At 32.8% G+C, this 18779-nt stretch overlaps 1 protein-coding gene across 1 annotated transcript; it reads right to left on the reverse strand.

Annotated features, from left to right (window-relative positions):
• Nucleotides 1-4991: 4991 nt before the first annotated feature.
• Nucleotides 4992-16734, reverse strand: LOC107450409 (proton-coupled folate transporter-like). The gene is made up of 8 exons (XM_043051404.2): nucleotides 16589-16734; nucleotides 16034-16372; nucleotides 14835-15023; nucleotides 10569-10909; nucleotides 8735-8974; nucleotides 7036-7119; nucleotides 6801-6957; nucleotides 4992-5196 (listed from the first exon to the last, which is right to left on the reverse strand). Exons 2-8 carry the CDS (start codon nucleotides 16351-16353, stop codon nucleotides 5115-5117), a joined length of 1413 nt encoding a protein of 470 aa, XP_042907338.1. The 5' UTR covers nucleotides 16354-16372; nucleotides 16589-16734; the 3' UTR covers nucleotides 4992-5114.
• Between the last annotated feature and the right edge of the window lie 2045 nt (nucleotides 16735-18779).

An 18779-nucleotide genomic window follows, 5' to 3' on the forward strand; every position in this document is an offset into this window, starting at 1 on the left:
CAGTATTTGTTTCATTTATCAAAATCATTTAGATATGTTTTTTTCTAGTTTAATGCGCTTTAAAATTATTATCGTTGGTGATGTTTTATAACAATACCACGCGAAATATTACTTCCTCCTAGGAAATACCCGGATTTGAATTTTATTTTTTTATTTATTGCTCAATTAACTATTAGAGGAGATCAAAAAGATTGTATAGATTAAAATTTGGAAAAATCACTAAAATTTCTGAAATGGAATATCTGATTCACTATTTGATCTCAGTGAAGTTCGATCAGTATCGTAAAAAAAAAAAAATTGCATTTTGGAATTCCGATTTTTTCCCCCATTTATAATTTGACACTAGAAAATATTAGAATTCGATTAAATATTTGATTTCTGAGTTTATTTTAATCACTCTAAGGAGATCAATAAAATTACATTCGAGAAAGATTGTATTACATTTATTAAAATTTGGAAAAATCATTTAAATTCGAAACTGGAAATTCTGATTCACTATTTGATCTTAGTGAAGTTCAATCCGTAACATAGATAAAAAAAAATCAGTTATATTTTCGGAATTTTTTTTTTCATGCATAATTTTATACTAGAAATATTAGAATTCGATTAAATATTGTCTTTTTTTTTCTTTCAATTTTGCTTGTAGATAACAGTGATACCCTCTTCAAATCTTATATGCAAGTATAGTTATACAATTAAAAGCCAACGATACAATTAAAAGCCAACTATATCATTTGAAATATTTTTAATGACTAATGATGTGCAGTGTACAGGGGAAAAAAACAATTCACCCTGAATAACTTTTGATCTAATGATCACATTTTAACGTACTAGGTCTCAATGATTCGAGAGAGATGATCTCAAATAGGCTAATTAATTATAGCAGGCAATATTTTAAGTTACGAAATCACACACAAACGATTTTTTTCAAAATGAACATGCTTTTATTTTCTTTTTTTGTTGTTGATGGATTTGGATTTTTGGCCCTCAAAATATATGGGGTAGTTGCAATCTGCAAAATATAGTCCCATTAGTGTTTGGTAAGCTTATTTAAAAATCGATTTCGTTCCGAAATTGTATTTTCCTTCATAAAATTACATCGTTAAAATGATGTAACATTTTGTACACTTCACAATTCAAAAATTTTCCGACTATTTTTAAATAAAGTAATAAATAATTATTAAACAAATTTTTGTATGAAATTATCTACTCCCTATCGTCTGCGCTATTTTTTTACCATATTTTGACCCCCTTGAACCATTAAGATTGAGTTTTAGAACGTGCAAATCCAAAAAATTATTCAAGGAATATAGAATTTTTTTTTCTTCCTTTTTTTTTAATTTTTTTTTTCAATTTTATTGTACCTTATTGGTCACAGTAACGTGACTACGTACGAACTTTTTTTTAAAAAAGTATATGAAGCTGATTTTAAAAATAAAAAAAATTCAGATTCTTACATATTGAAATAAAATATTCAACAAAAGAAGGAAAAAAAAAGCATTAATTCGAATATGCATTTTAAATTTAGTTTTTTGTTTAAAAAAGCTTTCAATTGCTCTCAATTTTTTAATGAAAGTAAATAAAGCAATAAACGAATTTTTTTTAGATAGTTAGAAGTCATTAGTAGTTAATCGGGCGATTCTTGTAAATTTCAGATAATAAAAACGAAACGACTTATATAATCTATTTTTAAACAATGAAATGACAAAAAAAATGAAAAGTACTATCATTTATTTTTCTGGAACCTTTGTTCCTCTCTTAATTGGGTCATGCCACGCGTTTTCTAGGATATCAAAAGAACAGGATATATAGATATCTAGAAAATATCTTTACAGTCCCTGGCGAAATTAATAGACGCACTATAATATTTTATATAAAATCTTAATTTTCAGGTGATACTATACAGCTCTATTGTTTATACGCGACTGAAACCGGTTTGCTCTTGTTTACACTAGTGTGTATGAATTGGTTAAATTAAACCATAATTAATATAAATTCGACAATTGCATTTACATGTTTTGCACGAGTTTATAGGCAATATTTTTATATTTAACAAACATGTAATGGGTTTTTATTCAGGAGATTTTTTATATACTTCCTATTGGTATTTATTAACGTAATGCATTACAATGATAACTATACAATGTTTTATACCTTAATACCATTTTGATATCTAGAAAATATATTTAAATCATACCTCTATTTTGCTAATAGACTTTATGTTAAAAATAATAGTTGAATCAAAATCTCTGTAAAACGTTTTATTATATATTCTTGACATTCAGCAAAAATAAGTAATTACGATAATTAATTGTCGCAGATGTTAAAGTGAGCGTTATAAGCACTTATTCATTGTGTGTAAAGTGAGCGTTATAAGCTTCATTTCATGTTAAAACATGAAATGAAGACTGGAGTTTAATGAAGCGCTTTTGATAACACTCTATTTCAATAGTTAAGCTTTGGTGGCTCAGGGGATAGAGCGTTTGCCTTCCAATGAGGTCAACCGGATTCGAATACCAGCGATGGCTGATTAATTCGAATACCGCATCCGGCTTGCAGCGACCACAGTGCGGACATAAATAAAATAAATTTTTTAAAAATATTTCTCATTTTTGTAAATTTTTTCCTGGCAGTAAAACTCGATATAAGATCAGATATATGAGCCGCTCAGAAGCCAATGCGGTTAAGTCCATTTTTTGATATTTTCTGATTTTTGGAAATTTTGATGAAATAAATAATAATCTTCTTAGTTATTAAAGGATTTACTCGTTGGTTACTTTTTTCTAGGTTAGACAGCCCTTTTTTTAATAGCTTCTGAATATATTGTATAATAATTTCAGAAGCCATTGTGAATAAGTCCACCTTTTATCAATATTTTTTTACATAAGCTTTGAAATTAAAATTAAATTCTTCTTTCGATATTTGTTGGTAACACTGAAAAACAAGAAATTCATAGTAATCAGGGTTGCCAGACGTAGTATTTTTAATACTACGGTAGTATTTTTTCACCAAAAAAAGGGGTATGGTATTTTTCGTAGTATTTTTTTAAAATGTGGTATTTTTAGTTTTTTTTTTTTTATTTATTTTATTTTCATTTCCTAAAACAAAGAAAAGTGCCACTCTAGTTTTGAAGTAAAAAACAATTTTTGAAATAATCCAACAGTTTATTTTCTATTAGTCACTGTATCTAGTGATGATTGAGAAAAATAAAAGTTCGTTTATACTAGTAGACATAAATTTCTTATCTTTTTCAGCTGCCAAAAGGTATAAGTCCTAAAATTTTTAAGATGCTGTCATTATTTCAATAAATACTTACGTTTTTATTTACACATCCTGTACATATCTTGTTTTTTTGCAGAGTTTACACCTCGAAAAAAGAGTTTATACACTTTTCTAATTAAATTAATAAACCAGGAATTTTAAAAACTAATGTATCAAAAAACATTAATTTTCTCAATTGTTGTGTTTTGGACTTAACCGCAATGGCTTCTGAGCGACTCATATATGCATAGCATATTACTATTTAGTAAAAAGAGAGTAAAGTTTATATAAATCTACTCAATTGAGTCTTTGCACTTGAAGAAGAAGAAAACCTCCCATACCCTCACATGTGACCTATGACGTCAGCGCCAGCTAATCTTTATCACCAAAATGGTGTATTAAAGTTGAGCTAAGTTTCTCTACAAAAGTTAGAATGATAATTAACGATAAATGAATTAAATACAGAGCCGTATCGCTCGAATTAGTTAAAATATAGTTCTTTCTCGTCTGCTTCTTTTACTTAACTTAGATTTATTATTTTTTTATTGTAACCGTGATATATTTTTGTTTTGTGTACCTTCGATGCATAATTAGTTTGTTTATATTCCACCAGGTTTCGTGCCTGTTTTTGTGTTCAGTTTCCGTGTAAATATATAGTGAAAGAATTGAAATCTTTGAAAAATAATCTTTTAAGAAGAATTTAGAATGTGTTACTTAAGAGAATTAATACTTGACAAACTTGGCTTACTCGAAATAGAATGGAAGAACAGTTGAACATAAACAAACTTGTGGTTACGTATAACTTTAAAAAGACTAATTCAGAGACGTATAGACTGAGCTAGCAGAAATTATTTAATAATCTGTTTTTATATTTGTTATTAGATAGAATTATACAGCTAAAATAGCATAATTATTCACATTAAGTTTTACTTATTTTCATTATACTAAATGAATTCTTTAAGGTGGGATTTTTTAAAAGTCTGATTTCAGTAACAATAAATTAAATATTAAATTATTTTCATTTTTTTTTTCAAATTGACCTTTTCGAAAATTATGATAGAGGGCGAAAGATAGACCTAACTTGACCTTTTGCAAACTCACGGCAGTTTATGAAAATAGCATAGCATTCGCAGGTGACGACAAAGCCTTCGGAAAACAGAATGAGATACCTGCACGTAGTGTGGGTACCTCGATCCTGATTGTTTGTTGAAACTTGGCATTTGCTTACGCTAGCAACTGTTCTTTTCATTCTATTCCGAGTAAACCAAGCCCGTCAAGTATTAATTCACTTGAGTGACGCATTCTATATTCTTTCGCAATGATTCTTTCTCAAATATTTCACTTCTTTCACTATATATTTCTTACTTATCTCAAATACAGGTAAGAAGCCATTTAGAACATAAACAAACTATACATCGAAGTTGCCAGGAATACAAATCAAAAATATATCACGATTACAGAAATACATAAAAAAAATAATAAATCTAAGTTAACAAAACACGTAGACGAGAAATAATTATATTTCTGCAATTTCGATGCGCGCTACGGCAATGTATTTAAAGAACTTCACGTTAATTAACAATATAACTTATGTGGAGAAACTTAGTTGTACGTCATAGGTCACATGTGGCCAAATAACCAATTGACTGGCGTCTTTCAAATAGCATATATTTTAAGAAACTAACATGTTGCTACAGAGTATTTGCTTCTCAGAAACATTTCATGCTATATTGATTTAAATGATTTTATTCCGTACACTGAATACAATAATGCAATGTAGCGAAGTAGGTTCACTTTTAACATCCGAATCTGTGCTACTAATTCCAACATTTTTACTAATATGATGGCAACACTTAAAAAGCAGTTAGAGTGTTTTCTACTTTTTCTTCTCTTGCAAATTCTCCGACAGATATCGTTGGCAACTTCATCATCCACCTATTGCGAAACGAAATGTGCATTTAGTCATATTCATTGTAATTTTATACATTTAAATAACACCCAGATAGCAAAATAATGCTTATTTTCACTCAGCAAAAACCTTTTTACTGTAAACCTAAAAAGGTTTTTTTATGCTGTTTGCATTTAAACCTACTTCTAACCTTTAAACGAGATCTGTGGCAATCTGCTCTATTCTACGCACATTACCCTGATCCAAAACCTTGGAAAACAGCCTTCGATATAAAAACCTTAAATTGAGATGTTCTTTCATTCTCTGTACTATCTGTCCTTACTGTGGGTTGGCCCTCATAATTTGATGCTCCTGAAAGAGTGGCCAACAAATCTGTCCTGTAAATGCCCGAATTGACGAAATGTTTACACAGGTGGGCATTGGAAATAAAATTAAAAAAAAACATTTGTAATGTCCGTTTGTGTATTACGTAAGCATCAAAGAGAAGAGAAGTTCTGTTATTTTTTCTAATCTGACGAGAGAAAGGGTTTGAGTAGTGCTTACGTACGATATTGAATTTACGTTCTTTTACCCATTCGCAAAAGGGGTGTTGTCTTGGGTATGATGGCGTGCGTACCTGATTTGGACGTCATCACACTTTTCAAGAGTAATAGTAAACCTGCGATCGCATTTCGGCGATCACAATTTATTTTTTATTTATTTTATTTTTGAATTTAATTTTCCATAAATTCTTTTCATTTATTTAATTTTTTTCTTCAAATTGTAACGAAAAATAAGGGAAAACGTTACACTTGAAAATATTAAATATTTAAAATTGTTGGGAAAAGATTTTTCATAACAGTTTAAGAGATTAAGAATTTCAGCCGAAGAAGTATATTCCACTCAAAATATTTTTAAATGAATTGAAACTGACAAAAAGCTTTAAATATTTAAAAATGCATTTATTAAGCGTTTTAAAAACGCTCCAGCTCTGTGAGATTTGGGATCAATGAATAATTTTCATGAGTTCAACTAATGCAGCGTTGGAATAAATTCTCGGTCATTAAAAAAATTTGATCACAAGCAGTTTTAATTTTCGCAAAACTGCGACTCTTGCTTCAGATTTACTTTCTGATCCATTTTTACTATCATAGATGGCGCTGGTTGAAAAAGGACAAAGCAACAAACAATAGGTAAATAAATAGCATTCCCCCCCCAAAAAAATCATTATATCATATGATGGAGCCGCGGTAGATCAGAGAATAGAGTGCTTGCCTCCCAATGGTAGATACGGCTCATACCGACCACAGTGCTAATGAAAAATATCTTATGTTGTCCTCAGTTATCGCCTTCCAATGAGATGAATCGAGTTCGAATCCCAGAGATGGCTGATCGATGCGAATTCCGCATCCGGCTTGCACCGACCACCATGGGAGGTTTCCGTTGTTTTCCTCTCCACGTAACGCAAATGCGGGTTAGTTCCATCAAACAGTGGGCAAATTTCTCCCAATTCTTGATCCAGGAGTTCTATTGTCTTCTGGAGTGGGTTCAAAATTACAAGGTTAAGGAGTTGAATAATGGTAACACCGTAAACTCTCGACTGTTCAACGACGTTTATAACTTAATAAGAAGCAGTAAGATAATCACTTACCCGAAAACAATGGCACTGGGACATAGAAAAATAGAAGCTAAAACAAACACTAATCCAGGAAATGAATTTAGAGAAGCGTTGTAAATCTGAAGGAACACTGCCGTTCCAAGCATCGGTGCCAGAGTAGAAAACATCCAGAGTAATGAAAAAGCTTTTCCTAAATAACAAAAGAATTTGATTATTCACTTTTACAATAAAAGCTTGAAGTAAAGTTTTGAATTTAAAATGCGTTTACCTAGTTCTTCTTTATTGACTAGTTTTGATAATCTTGAAGATACGGCTATCGTTGAACAATTGAATAAAGAACCACTCACCATTGCTGCAAAAAACAACGAAATGAACTGAGTTGAAAATATTTTGTTTGAAGGCAATTTATTTTCTCGAGACACTCTAAATATTAAGATATTTAAAGTAATTTGTTTGGATCTCTTATAATAATCTTGTCCCGCAGTGGACTGGTTGTGGAGACACGGTTTCCAGTAGAACACAGAACTCAAGCATCACTAGCCGCGGTCAGTAAGCGCGTAGGTGACTACATTGAACAGGCTGCGTTGGAGAGTCGTAGAAGAAGGTGAGGAGAGTGTTAGCGTGTGGAGAGTCGTAGAAGAAGAAGTATATTAATTTCTGTCTTGATTTTAAAATAAATTAAAATCGTTTTTAAGTTAGGAAACTGTATGGAACTGAAAACTACATTAAATATGGTTCTAAAAGAAAGCATCATGGAAATTTAAAAAAATATTTTTAACAATTAACACTAGATTGCCTAAGGACGTCATTTTGACTGCTTTTAATTTCAATTAGAAAAACAATGATATATATAATACGCAACTTCTTAGAATTTTGTACAACATATATTTCTTTTATTGTTAATATTTACTAATAACTTGTTATATAACTGTAAATAATATTAAAAATTAATTTTAAACAGATTTCTTTGCACATTATTTATTCTTTTACAATGCAGTCATTTTGACTGCTTTTGGGCAATATAGATATATACTAAGTTTCAGTCTTTCTAGTGTTAAATACGAAAAATATTAAGAAAAGGAAAAATATTGTAGTACACTCCTATATAACTGAAAAGGGGTGGGGAAGGAACCAGTCTTCTTCCCAGATGGCGTATTGGAGCGTTGCGATTGCCTATGAACAAAACCAGGTTTTGAAGCCTTTTTTCTTTCTCTATCATACACAAAGCGGAGCTTGTTATGTAATAGAAATCTCTTTCCTTGCTTTGGAGACTTACCAGGAAACATTCCAACATAAACAAGCACCGCTCCGTCTGAGTTCTGTATATGTAAAGGAATTGGTGTTTGGTCCAAGGATTGAGAGACAAGTTCACGACATCGCTAAATGCTGGGTTTAGAAGAGACAATGATTGGTGGAGATCTTTACGAGCTTTCCGGAATGATGAACATTCCAAGGAGACGTGATCCTCCTTTGAGCAGAACAGGTTGAATCTTTTTTCTTTCTTTCTAGATCATATTTCTTGTGAGGAAAACATAAACATGCAAACAGTTATAGTCTGTCTAGGGTAAGAACTCCCCCCCACACACACACTGAGTCTGAGACCGTTTGCTGCTATCGAAACAAAACTAAGTCATTTCAGGAAGGGTAGCGTCTCTTGACTATAGGGCTAACACAATAGACGGAAGAAAAATATTCTCTTTCTCTAGCCGACCCGAGCAAAGCTGTCCTAAACAGTGATCATACACCCCTACTTGAAATAGTTATACCTCATTACCATAGTCACCGCCATTACTCCAGACGAATGGGTAGGGAAATTCTTATTCAAGACAAACTATAAACGTTCGCGTTTCAGCAACATTTCTTGCAATGATTAGTTGTCATGCGAGATAAAAACCCGTGGCTTTAAATACCCCACTTTATAATTTCAACTATAAAACGTGTGGAGAAACTACAAAAAAAAAAGATACCTAAATAGAAGAATGTAGGTGAATCTGATACAGATGTGAGCACCATTCTAGACATGAATGAGAGAATTCCTATGAGTCCGAGGGCTGCTTCGTGGAGTCGAAGTTTTTCAATGAGGATAGGGACTACTAGAATAGTTCCAAGAGCATTACAAACAGAGAATATTATGTTTGCATTCGATGAATCTTCCACTCCCATTTTAAACACGTGTTTCAGAAAGGCAAACTGTATACCCATGTTGCCTGCAAAATAGAAAAAAATATTTTTTATGTGATAAACATAATGTTGTGTGACATAGTTCTTTGCAGCCATCAATTATGTTTAGCTTATCTAATTAATTTTACATATTTTATGTCAAAGTAAAAATTATTTTTAGAACTTTTGCTTTCCAATGAGGTGAACCGGATTCGAATCCCAGCGATGACTGATCGATACGAATCCGCATCCGACTTGCACTGACGACAGTGCTTACTTGAAATAATCTCGGTGGTAGACGGATGGTCGGTTAGAGTCCCTTTGTTGCCAGGCTAACCGTGGGAGGTTCTCTGGGTCTTCCTCTTCCAAACGCAAATGCGAGTTAGTTCTATCAAAAATTCCTCCACGAAGGCAAATTTCTCCCAATACTTATTACAGGAGTTCCCTTGTCTTCTGGATTGGGTTCAAAATTAGAAGGCTACGAGGTTGAACATTAGTAGTCGAAAACCCGAAAATTGGGTCGACTGTTCAACAACGGTTATAAAAAATTTTACAAAAAAATTAAGAGAGTTAAAATGCCTTCTTGGATTTATAATTCAATACAATATCAGGTAATTTCCAAAAGAACTCTATTTTTGTTATGGAGTTGCAACACACAGGATTGCTTGAGAGCTAAAATTTATCGAATTTTTAAAAATCGGTTATTTTGGCTCTCAAGTGATGGGAGAATGTTACCTGTATCTACATAGTATTAAAATGATATCTTTTGATTTATAATTCAATACAATACCTGTATGTAGAGTATCAAAATGGTATCTTTTGATTCATAATTTAATACAATACAAGGTAGTTTCCTCAAGAATTCTAACTTTGCTATTTGTGACAAACAAGCACCGTTCTCCGATTGCTTGAAAGCTAAAGTTTGTCGAAATTTACATATCGGTATTTTTATTGACCCCCAAGAGTTCTACAGAAGAACTAACCTTATGTTTCACAGCAAAAAGAACTGTCCTTGATGTTTGATTACAGGAAGAATTATAGATCGTTCACCAGGTGTTGGCACTTGGCTCCGCCTTCATCACGTGGTATCCGTTGATACTATTTCACTATTTTTGGGGAAAGGATGTGATCAATCCTGAACAAGGTTGCTATTTGGCGATCATTTGATAAAAATATTTATTTCGCAATCTTTACGTGCATTTTTTAATTTTAAATATTTCATAAATTTGATGATATTTCTTCCTTTTGAGTGAATAGTTTGTCCTTTCTGAGACATTTTGCTGGGAAAACAGCAGTTTTTAAATTCAAAATATATTTAATTACCTAGAGTAACGAAAGGTATAATAGCAGATGATAAAGCGAAGTAAGTGACTGAAAAAGAATTCACTGTTTGCGTTTGGCGCTCTTTAAGGGTTGTCTCAATTTCATGAGCGGAGACGTTTCTCCTCTTACTCCCGCGCTGAAAATAACTCTTCGTCCGAGGAGGTGGAGCCAAGTGCCAACTCTTGATGAACGAACTATATCTCTGGCAGCACCACTTTTGGTCTAAAGTTGGTGTTAAGATACAAACTTTCTAATTTAAATACTGAACTTACTGCCCTAAAGTTAATTCTGTTTTGTTCAAAAATATAAGGTACAAACCTAACTCGACAAATTTAGAGCAGGTATCCACAAATATTAGCAGCCATATTTGAAGCCTTAAATTGCCGCTTCTCTTTCTGACACATGTACGATAGCTCTCCTTGATGTTTTCAAACGTAAAGAAATCGAACAAAATGCCAAGTCTGTTTTTTTCATGAGGGGTAATTGTTTCCTTCAGAGCTAAGACAGCGTAAATGAGAGCACACACGTAGAAGCAAGGAGAAATACTTAATACAGCCACGTATCCATACGATGCAAAAAGTTGACCACCAATCACGTTGCCCAAAACAGTAGCTGCTATCAGACAACAACTCATAATGGCGTAACGAGTTGGCCGCGACCTGAAATACAAAACATTTCATTTTATTTTATTTTATAATCGTCGTTGAACTGCTGACCCAGTTCCCCCACTACCAATGTTCAACTACAGTCTTTGGCCAATTTATTAGACGCACTATAAGATTCTATGTAAATTCTTAATTATCAGATAATACACTATACAGCTTTATTGTTTTTACGCTGTTGAAATCGGTTTGCAGTTGCTTATGATAGTGCATCAATGGGCTTACATTGTAATGCAATACGTTAAAAATAAATACAAATAGGAAGTATTTAAAAAATCTCATGAATAAAAATAAATTACATGTATGTTCAAACATAAAAGTATAAACTCGTACAAAACATGTCAACACCTGCTTATCCCGACTGGCCAGTGGGCACCTGAAAAGTCTCACACTCTCTGCAAATCAAAAGATCTTTCCTCTTTGCCCTAAATGCCAACAAAACCAGGCATCACCTGAGCACATCTTGAACTGTTTAGGGCTGGACTGGAACGACATTCATTCCTCTCCCATTCTGGTTTCGGATTTTCTCAATATCAACGGATTCATTGATCTGGTCTTACCCCGTCAGACCAGATGGGAATTAGCAACAACAACAACAACAAAACATGTAATTATTAAAACACTCCAGTGCATTTAATAATTTGGTCTAATATTCTAATGCAATACCTGATATAATAAATCTTCTATATTTATGTCATATATCGTCTAATTTATTCATTTGTCTAATTTATATTATATATCGTCTAATTTAACCAATTGATACACGAACGTAAGCAAGTGCAAACCGGTTTCAGTTGCGTAAAAACAATAAAGCTGTATAGTATCACCTGATCATTAAAATTCTGCATAGAATCTTATAGTTAGTCTAATAATTTGTCCAGGGACTGTACGTATCTTTGTAATTTTGAGCCCAATCCAGAAGACAAGGAAACTCCTGGATCAAGTATTGGGAGAAATTCGATTTCGTGGTGGACTTTTTTTTGATGGAACTAAATAGCATTTGCATTACTTGAAGAGGGAAATCTCACGCTGTTATCCTGACGGCAAGAGGACTAACCCTCGTCTACCACTGAGGATATTTTAAGTCAGCACTGTTCTGTGCTGTTTAAGTAAGCACAGAATTCCGCACTGAGCCGGGTGCGGAATTCGCATCGACCAACCAATGTTGGGATTTGAACCTGGTTTACCTCATTGGAAGGCGAACGCTCTATTCTCTGAGCCACCACTTCTCTAAAATATTTCATTATAAGCAGCCAAGTTTCTTGATTTTTTACTAATTTTTTTAATCGTCTAAAGACTAGCCACTGTTACTCAGGCAATAGAGCACTCGCCTCCCAATTATCTGATCAGGACTTGACTGCTTCCAGCTGGCATCTACCACACTGTAGAAGTAAAATATCCTCAGTGATACATGGATTATAAGTTACAATCCACTTGCCGTAAGCCCTTTTCCTCGAGGTTTTCCTTACCATGTAAGTCAAATTTGTATTAGTTTCTATCGAAAAGTCTTCTACTAAGACTAGTCTAATGCATGAATCAGGAGTTCCTTTGTCTTCTGAGTTAGATGCAAAAATACGAGGCTGCGAAGTTGAACATTGGATAGCCGAAAACCCTAGAATAGGTAGACTGTTTAAAGCCGGTTGTTAAATAAAATAAGTTCATCAAAACGCGAAAATGTTTAGTTTCAATTAAATAAAAACTTAAACCAATTTTTAGTACAGCTTGAAGAGGATATAAGAATTTCTAAAAGTATATATAAATTAAGATGAAAATTCCGAAGAAAAAAAATCGCTACCCAAATTAAAATTCTTGATGGTCCCATCAAAACATTTTGATGGACTATGTTGGTTTCAGTCAGTGCTATTCATGATGGTCCGACATCATTTGATAGTCACCATCATCATGCATTTTCCATTACGTGTTCATGGTTTTTGATATGCCAACAAACTTCCATCATTCCATAATAGAAAATGTTACTTTAATACTATGATAGTTAACCATCAAGCGACGTTTGATTCTTACGGACCAACAATCCATGATAATTCATGATGGTTCCAACTGTACATTTCCATGATGGTTTAATAATAATTCTTGTTGGTTCAGCAAGAATATACCATCAAAAAAAAATTTTTCTGTTGGCCCATCAAAAATCAGTCCGAATTCCTACATCGGGGTGATGGTGGCTATCGTTAGAACATTTGATTTCTACGAAACAGATGGAAATTTCTGATGCTTCAACATGAACAAACCATCAAAACAAGTTGCTATTCTTATGTTGGGCCATCATAAATCAATCCGAATTCCAACATTGAGGTAATGGTTACTTATGTTGGTTACCCCCCAAAAGCAGAAAGTGCCTAAAACTGTGACGTACGTCGCAGAACAAACGAAGTCCTTCAGAACAATTTGTATCTTNACAGATGGAAATTTCTGATGCTTCAACATGAACAAACCATCAAAACAAGTTGCTATTCTTATGTTGGGCCATCATAAATCAATCCGAATTCCAACATTGAGGTAATGGTTACTTATGTTGGTTACCATCAAGCCCAAAAGCAGAAAGTGCCTAAAACTGTGTCGTACGTCGCAAAACAAACGAAGTCCTTCAGAACAATTTGTATCTTCAATAAGTGACAGCGTTTTCCTGCGATAATAATTTATTAATAATTCATCGTCATTAACAAAATTTTACACCTCAAAAGTGATTGAAAAAGTAACAATTCAAGAATGTTTGCCTTGGTTTAAAAATAATGTAGAGTATCTGCGTATGGTCCTGTATTTTAATGTAAAGCTGACTTTTTATCGCTGTGAAATGCTTGCAGAACATTTGCATAAATTAATAATTCCTGTTGCAGAACATTTGAAAATATTCTGCTTCTGAGCCATCAAGATTATGTTGGTCCATCAATGGAAAACCATCAAAAAGTTTGACTTGGGTAGCTTTGTTTGCTCTGCAGTAAAAATACATTTGCTGAGAATTTATTTAAAAACACGTAATCGTGTGAGAGAATGGAAAGCTGTAGTTAATTTTCTGTTAACTGAAATAACAATTTTGTTAAGTAAAGACCATAAAACATTTGGATTTTTAATTAAAAATCAAACATTGTCTTTAAATAGAAAACATGAGCGAGTTTGATGAAAAATTATTTTCTATTACCCCTATAATTTAAGTCTGCCTTTTTTTCCATAAAATAAGTATCACCTAGAGGAAAGAAAGAAAAAACGAAAATTTTTTGTTAAAAAAAACTTGTTTATAACAATAAGTTGAACAATATCTCTATGATAGGTTTTGTTTGAAATATAGGCGGTCTGTGCGTAATGCTAGCACAATCATGGCCGTCACGAAACTGTGGAGCACTCATAAACATCCACAATGCTTTTTCAAAACAGATAAAAATTGGTATACAAATTATTAAAAAATATTTTTGTTAATCGGTTCTACATTTCCAAATGGTCTCTTACTCTAATTTACATTCAATCAATCAAAAGAACAAATAATGGTCAACAAAGAANATCCACAATGCTTTTTCAAAACAGAAAAAAATTGGTATACAAATTATTAAAAAATATTTTTGTTAATCGGTTCTACATTTCCAAATGGTCTCTTACTCTAATTTACATTCAACCAATCAAAAGAACAAATAATGTAAAAAAATCTTCTTGCTTTGGTCAACAAAGAAAATGTTTATTTTATTAAATAATTACAACTTTTTCTACCATATAAAACTAATATTAATGAATTAAATTTAATGAATGAATTAATATTTGAAAAAAACTGTATTGACATCAAGTGTCATAGACTACAGGTTTAACAAAAATGTATTTGAACTTGAGTGAATGAATATAAAATATTTAATTACCGATTGAAAATTTGGGATATAGGGAGAGTATGTGAACTAATAGTAGGAATTGAAAAAAGTACCTTTCATCAGTGACGTCAGATAAGTAGCTGTTCGATATAGAAAAGCAGACAAGTATGCCCCCACTCACACCAGATATGGCCGCCACTCCTATATAAACAGTAGGTGGCGCCCCCTGACTGAAGGTCAGAAGCAGCATCACTATACTCTCAGTCAGAAGACCGCTCACTCCTATAATCAGTGGTATTTTCCTGCAATTGTCATTTTTTTTAGTTAGTATCGGTTAAAATTGAGAAAACATATTTTTACGACGAAATTATTTTGACGTAATCCACATCTGCTGAGCCCGACTTCGCCTAATTAATGCCCGTGGCAAAAACTTCTTTGGGGGGCCCCCTCTGCTTCAGTAATGAAGAACCGAACTCCCTCCAACATGCAGTTTTCTGATTGTTAACTTTGCCATCTAGCTGCAAAAAATTCTTATCCTTGCTGACATTATGGCGGAATTCAGCTAAATTTATCCAATTACGACGGCACAATTACTCCAATCAGAAGCCTGCATTTTTGTAAACTTATCCCATTTTGCGATATGTAAAAATACAGGCTTTTGATTGGCCAAATTTGTCCATCGTAATTGCAGAAACCTTCGAAAGCCATGGATTTACGAAACATGGATTGTGTTCATACGATAGATTAATGAAGAAGCTAACATAAAATTGACGGATTTTACACTGTACTGATATTTTGTTTTAAAAAAAGTTCATTAAGGAAGGAAAAAAATAAACCCTCGATTCGAATTGGGGGCTCCTCTAATGTGGGGACTGGAGGCAACTGCGCCGCCTGCGAATCCCCATCCAGTTGGAATCCAGAATAATAAATAGAATGAATTGGATGGCCCACGTGATTCGAATGAGTGATGACAATGCAGTACATAAAAGATATTGCTTTTTAGACCCACTGGAACAAGAAAGCGGGGAAGGCAGCGATTGACATGGGCTGATTCGGTGGAGTCTGATATTCTTGCAATTAATGAGAAGAATCGGAGATCAACGATAAATCGGAAGTCGTTATGGAAAAATCTTCAGAGGAAGTCATTGGCCCACATTGGATTGTCTTTCCAACTATGATGATGATAACTTGCTCATTTACGTGTTTGTTCTATATTGGTGAGATATAAAATTGGGTCCAATCCTCAACGACGGCTGTATATATAAAAAAAAAAATTAAAAAAACAAACAAAACACATAGCTGTTATTTTTACCTAGAATATTTGTCGCTCCATGGGCCAACAAAGACAGCTATGACGCATGATGGCAAACTGGTAGTAAGCATAACCCATGTATATACGTTGTTTCCAATTTCAATGCTTTTCTCTTGTACCTCCTTGTGATGATCTAGTTCGTCACAGATGGTCTCATTGTACATCAACATGTTTCGACATGCCCTGTCCATCAGAAGAGACTGAAGGGGTAACATGGTTGTAAAGAGTCCAAGCGCTGTAAAGAATATGAATGGTTCCACCGTTGTTTCCCTCAATAGGCAAACAATACGATTCGAAAAAGTTTTCGGAGACTTCTCCATTTGCTTGGCATAAATTGATCTGAAAAGATTTAAAAAAAAACTAAATTTTGTAAGTCTTGAAGTATAAGGCAAAAAGGTTAACCAATATAAATAAATCATGAGAAGATAGCTTAGGATTACGCAACGGTAAAGTTCTCTTTTAATAATTTAATTGCATTTTAATATTTTGAAGTATTTTTTTCTTTCTTCAGCAATTGAAACCTCATGACTTACTCTAGGTTTTGCCTGAACTTACTTTTTCTTCCTTTTGAATGAGTAATGAAGTAGAATTTGCGGTGGCAATTTTCTTCTGCGGTATTGCGTACTCTTTAGGACAACGCGAAAGCAAGGTAATCCTTCGTATTTAACTATTGCAGCGTCTTTTTTTATGACATAAATGAACTGAATAGATTATAATATCTATTGACGTCATTATCATCTACATTTTCAATTATCTTGTTCCTTTATAAAAGTAAATAAATATTTAAAATTCCCTTGTAGACCTTTGTCGAAACTATACAATTCTGCGATATTATGTGTGATAAGATTCATTGTGATGGAAATGATTTTTACTAAATAATGTACGCTTTACTCAAGGCTTAAAAGAGAGTTATTATTTTTTTTAAAATCGATCTTTGAGACTGACCACTATTTCGAATGGCCAAATTTGTCCATTGTAATTGCAAAAATTCCACCCTCGAAAGCTATGGATTTACGAAATAGATTAGATTAATAAAGAAGCTAACATAAAACTGACGGATTTTACACTGTACTGATATTTTGTTTAAAAAAAGTTCATTAAAGAAAGAAACGTAAAATAAACTTTCTAACTTTCGATTCGATTTTTGGACCCCCTTTTTATGTGGGGACCAGGGGCAGCTGCTCCAGCCCTAGTCAGGCTCTGATGTTATCCCTCATTGTGTTATATTTGTGTAAAATAGCACCATTAGCTATTTTTGGGGTAGCATAATAGAAAGCTTGCTGAGTCTTCCTGTTTCCTTAATTTTTTTATTTTTATTTCGTTGAAAGTTAGATTGAAAGAAGGTGTTACATTAAAAACACTACAAGTGTAATAATATTGGATGGGCCGTTTTTTCAAGCTTGGGCGTAAAAATCAGTCGGAAGTAGAAACCTGGAAGTCTTACGACGAATTTTAACGCCATCTACGTGTTTTTAAGAATTTAAATCTGAAAATTCATCTCATGTATGACCTAGACTAATATTGCTGCCATGTTTAGTAGGTAAGTTTAAAGATCTGCGCAATGATTTGTAGGACACAAAATTCTACAAAATGTAAAGACCAGGGTGCGTAGCCAGATTTTTCAACAGAAAATAAGCACCTTTTAAACACTCAAGAAATATTTTCAATCACTACCCCCTCCCCCCCCCCAAAAAAAAAGTCCTAATCAGGATCTGTGCAATAATAATAAAAAAAATTTCCTATTGTTTAAAGTTCTTAGTTTATAAATAGAAAATCAATAAAATTCAAAAACATTTTCAAATACTTTACATAATCATGATAAAATAACTAGATGCTGATAAATGTTGCAGAGAAAATTGGGAAAATCATTCATTTTTTGTAATGCAATTTTGTAACAACAATCACACGGCAAAGAAAAAATATCTTTTTAAAAGATAGAAAATTAAGAACTTTTTAGAAATCCCGAATAAAAAAAGCACCTTTAAAGGCTTTTTAAAAAACATAAATCAAAAATGAACACTTTAAAGCACTTCATAAAAAGCTACGCCCCTTGAAAAACACATATTTTTAAAGTGTGCTTAATGAAGGATTTTTTTCTTTCTTTTTCTGCAAATTGTTCGAATAAACTTTGATAACAGTTATTATTAAACCTGTTAAGTAGTATTTTAGAATTTTTGTGAATGTTCAATTTAAAGTATTATTCATAGGATTTACTGGATGGTCAATAGTATTCAGAATTTTTGTTTTATTCTCAACTACGCTCTTCATTTCATTTAAATTTTTTTCCAATTATTCAGATAGGAATTTTGACTGATAATTCATAGTTACTCTTAGCTTTCGACCCAAATATTTAAGTTCTTCTTCGTTTTCATGAGTCTAAAATGACCCATTCTCTAACCAGGAAAATTTCAGTAAAAAAAATGCGTCAAAATCACGTTTACAGCAAATTTGTCAAAAAGTTGGTTTATGACGTCATTCTAATAAAATTTATCACACAAGAGTTTTAGAAAAGTTATTTTGATTATCGAAATGCGGGTTTAAGCAATAGAAAGAAGTATTAGTCAAGCATTTATTTTACTGAAACTACAGTCTCAAGCTAAATTATTAGACGCACTGTAAGATTCTACGTTGTTCATTTCCGTCGCACTAGAGCTGCACAATGGGCTATTGGCGACGGTCTGGGAAACATCCCTGAGGATGATCCGAAGACATGCCACCAGAATTTTGATCCTCTGCAGAGGGGATG

Source organism: Parasteatoda tepidariorum, chromosome 1, assembly GCF_043381705.1.
Source record: "Parasteatoda tepidariorum isolate YZ-2023 chromosome 1, CAS_Ptep_4.0, whole genome shotgun sequence".
NCBI lineage: Eukaryota > Metazoa > Arthropoda > Arachnida > Araneae > Theridiidae > Parasteatoda > Parasteatoda tepidariorum.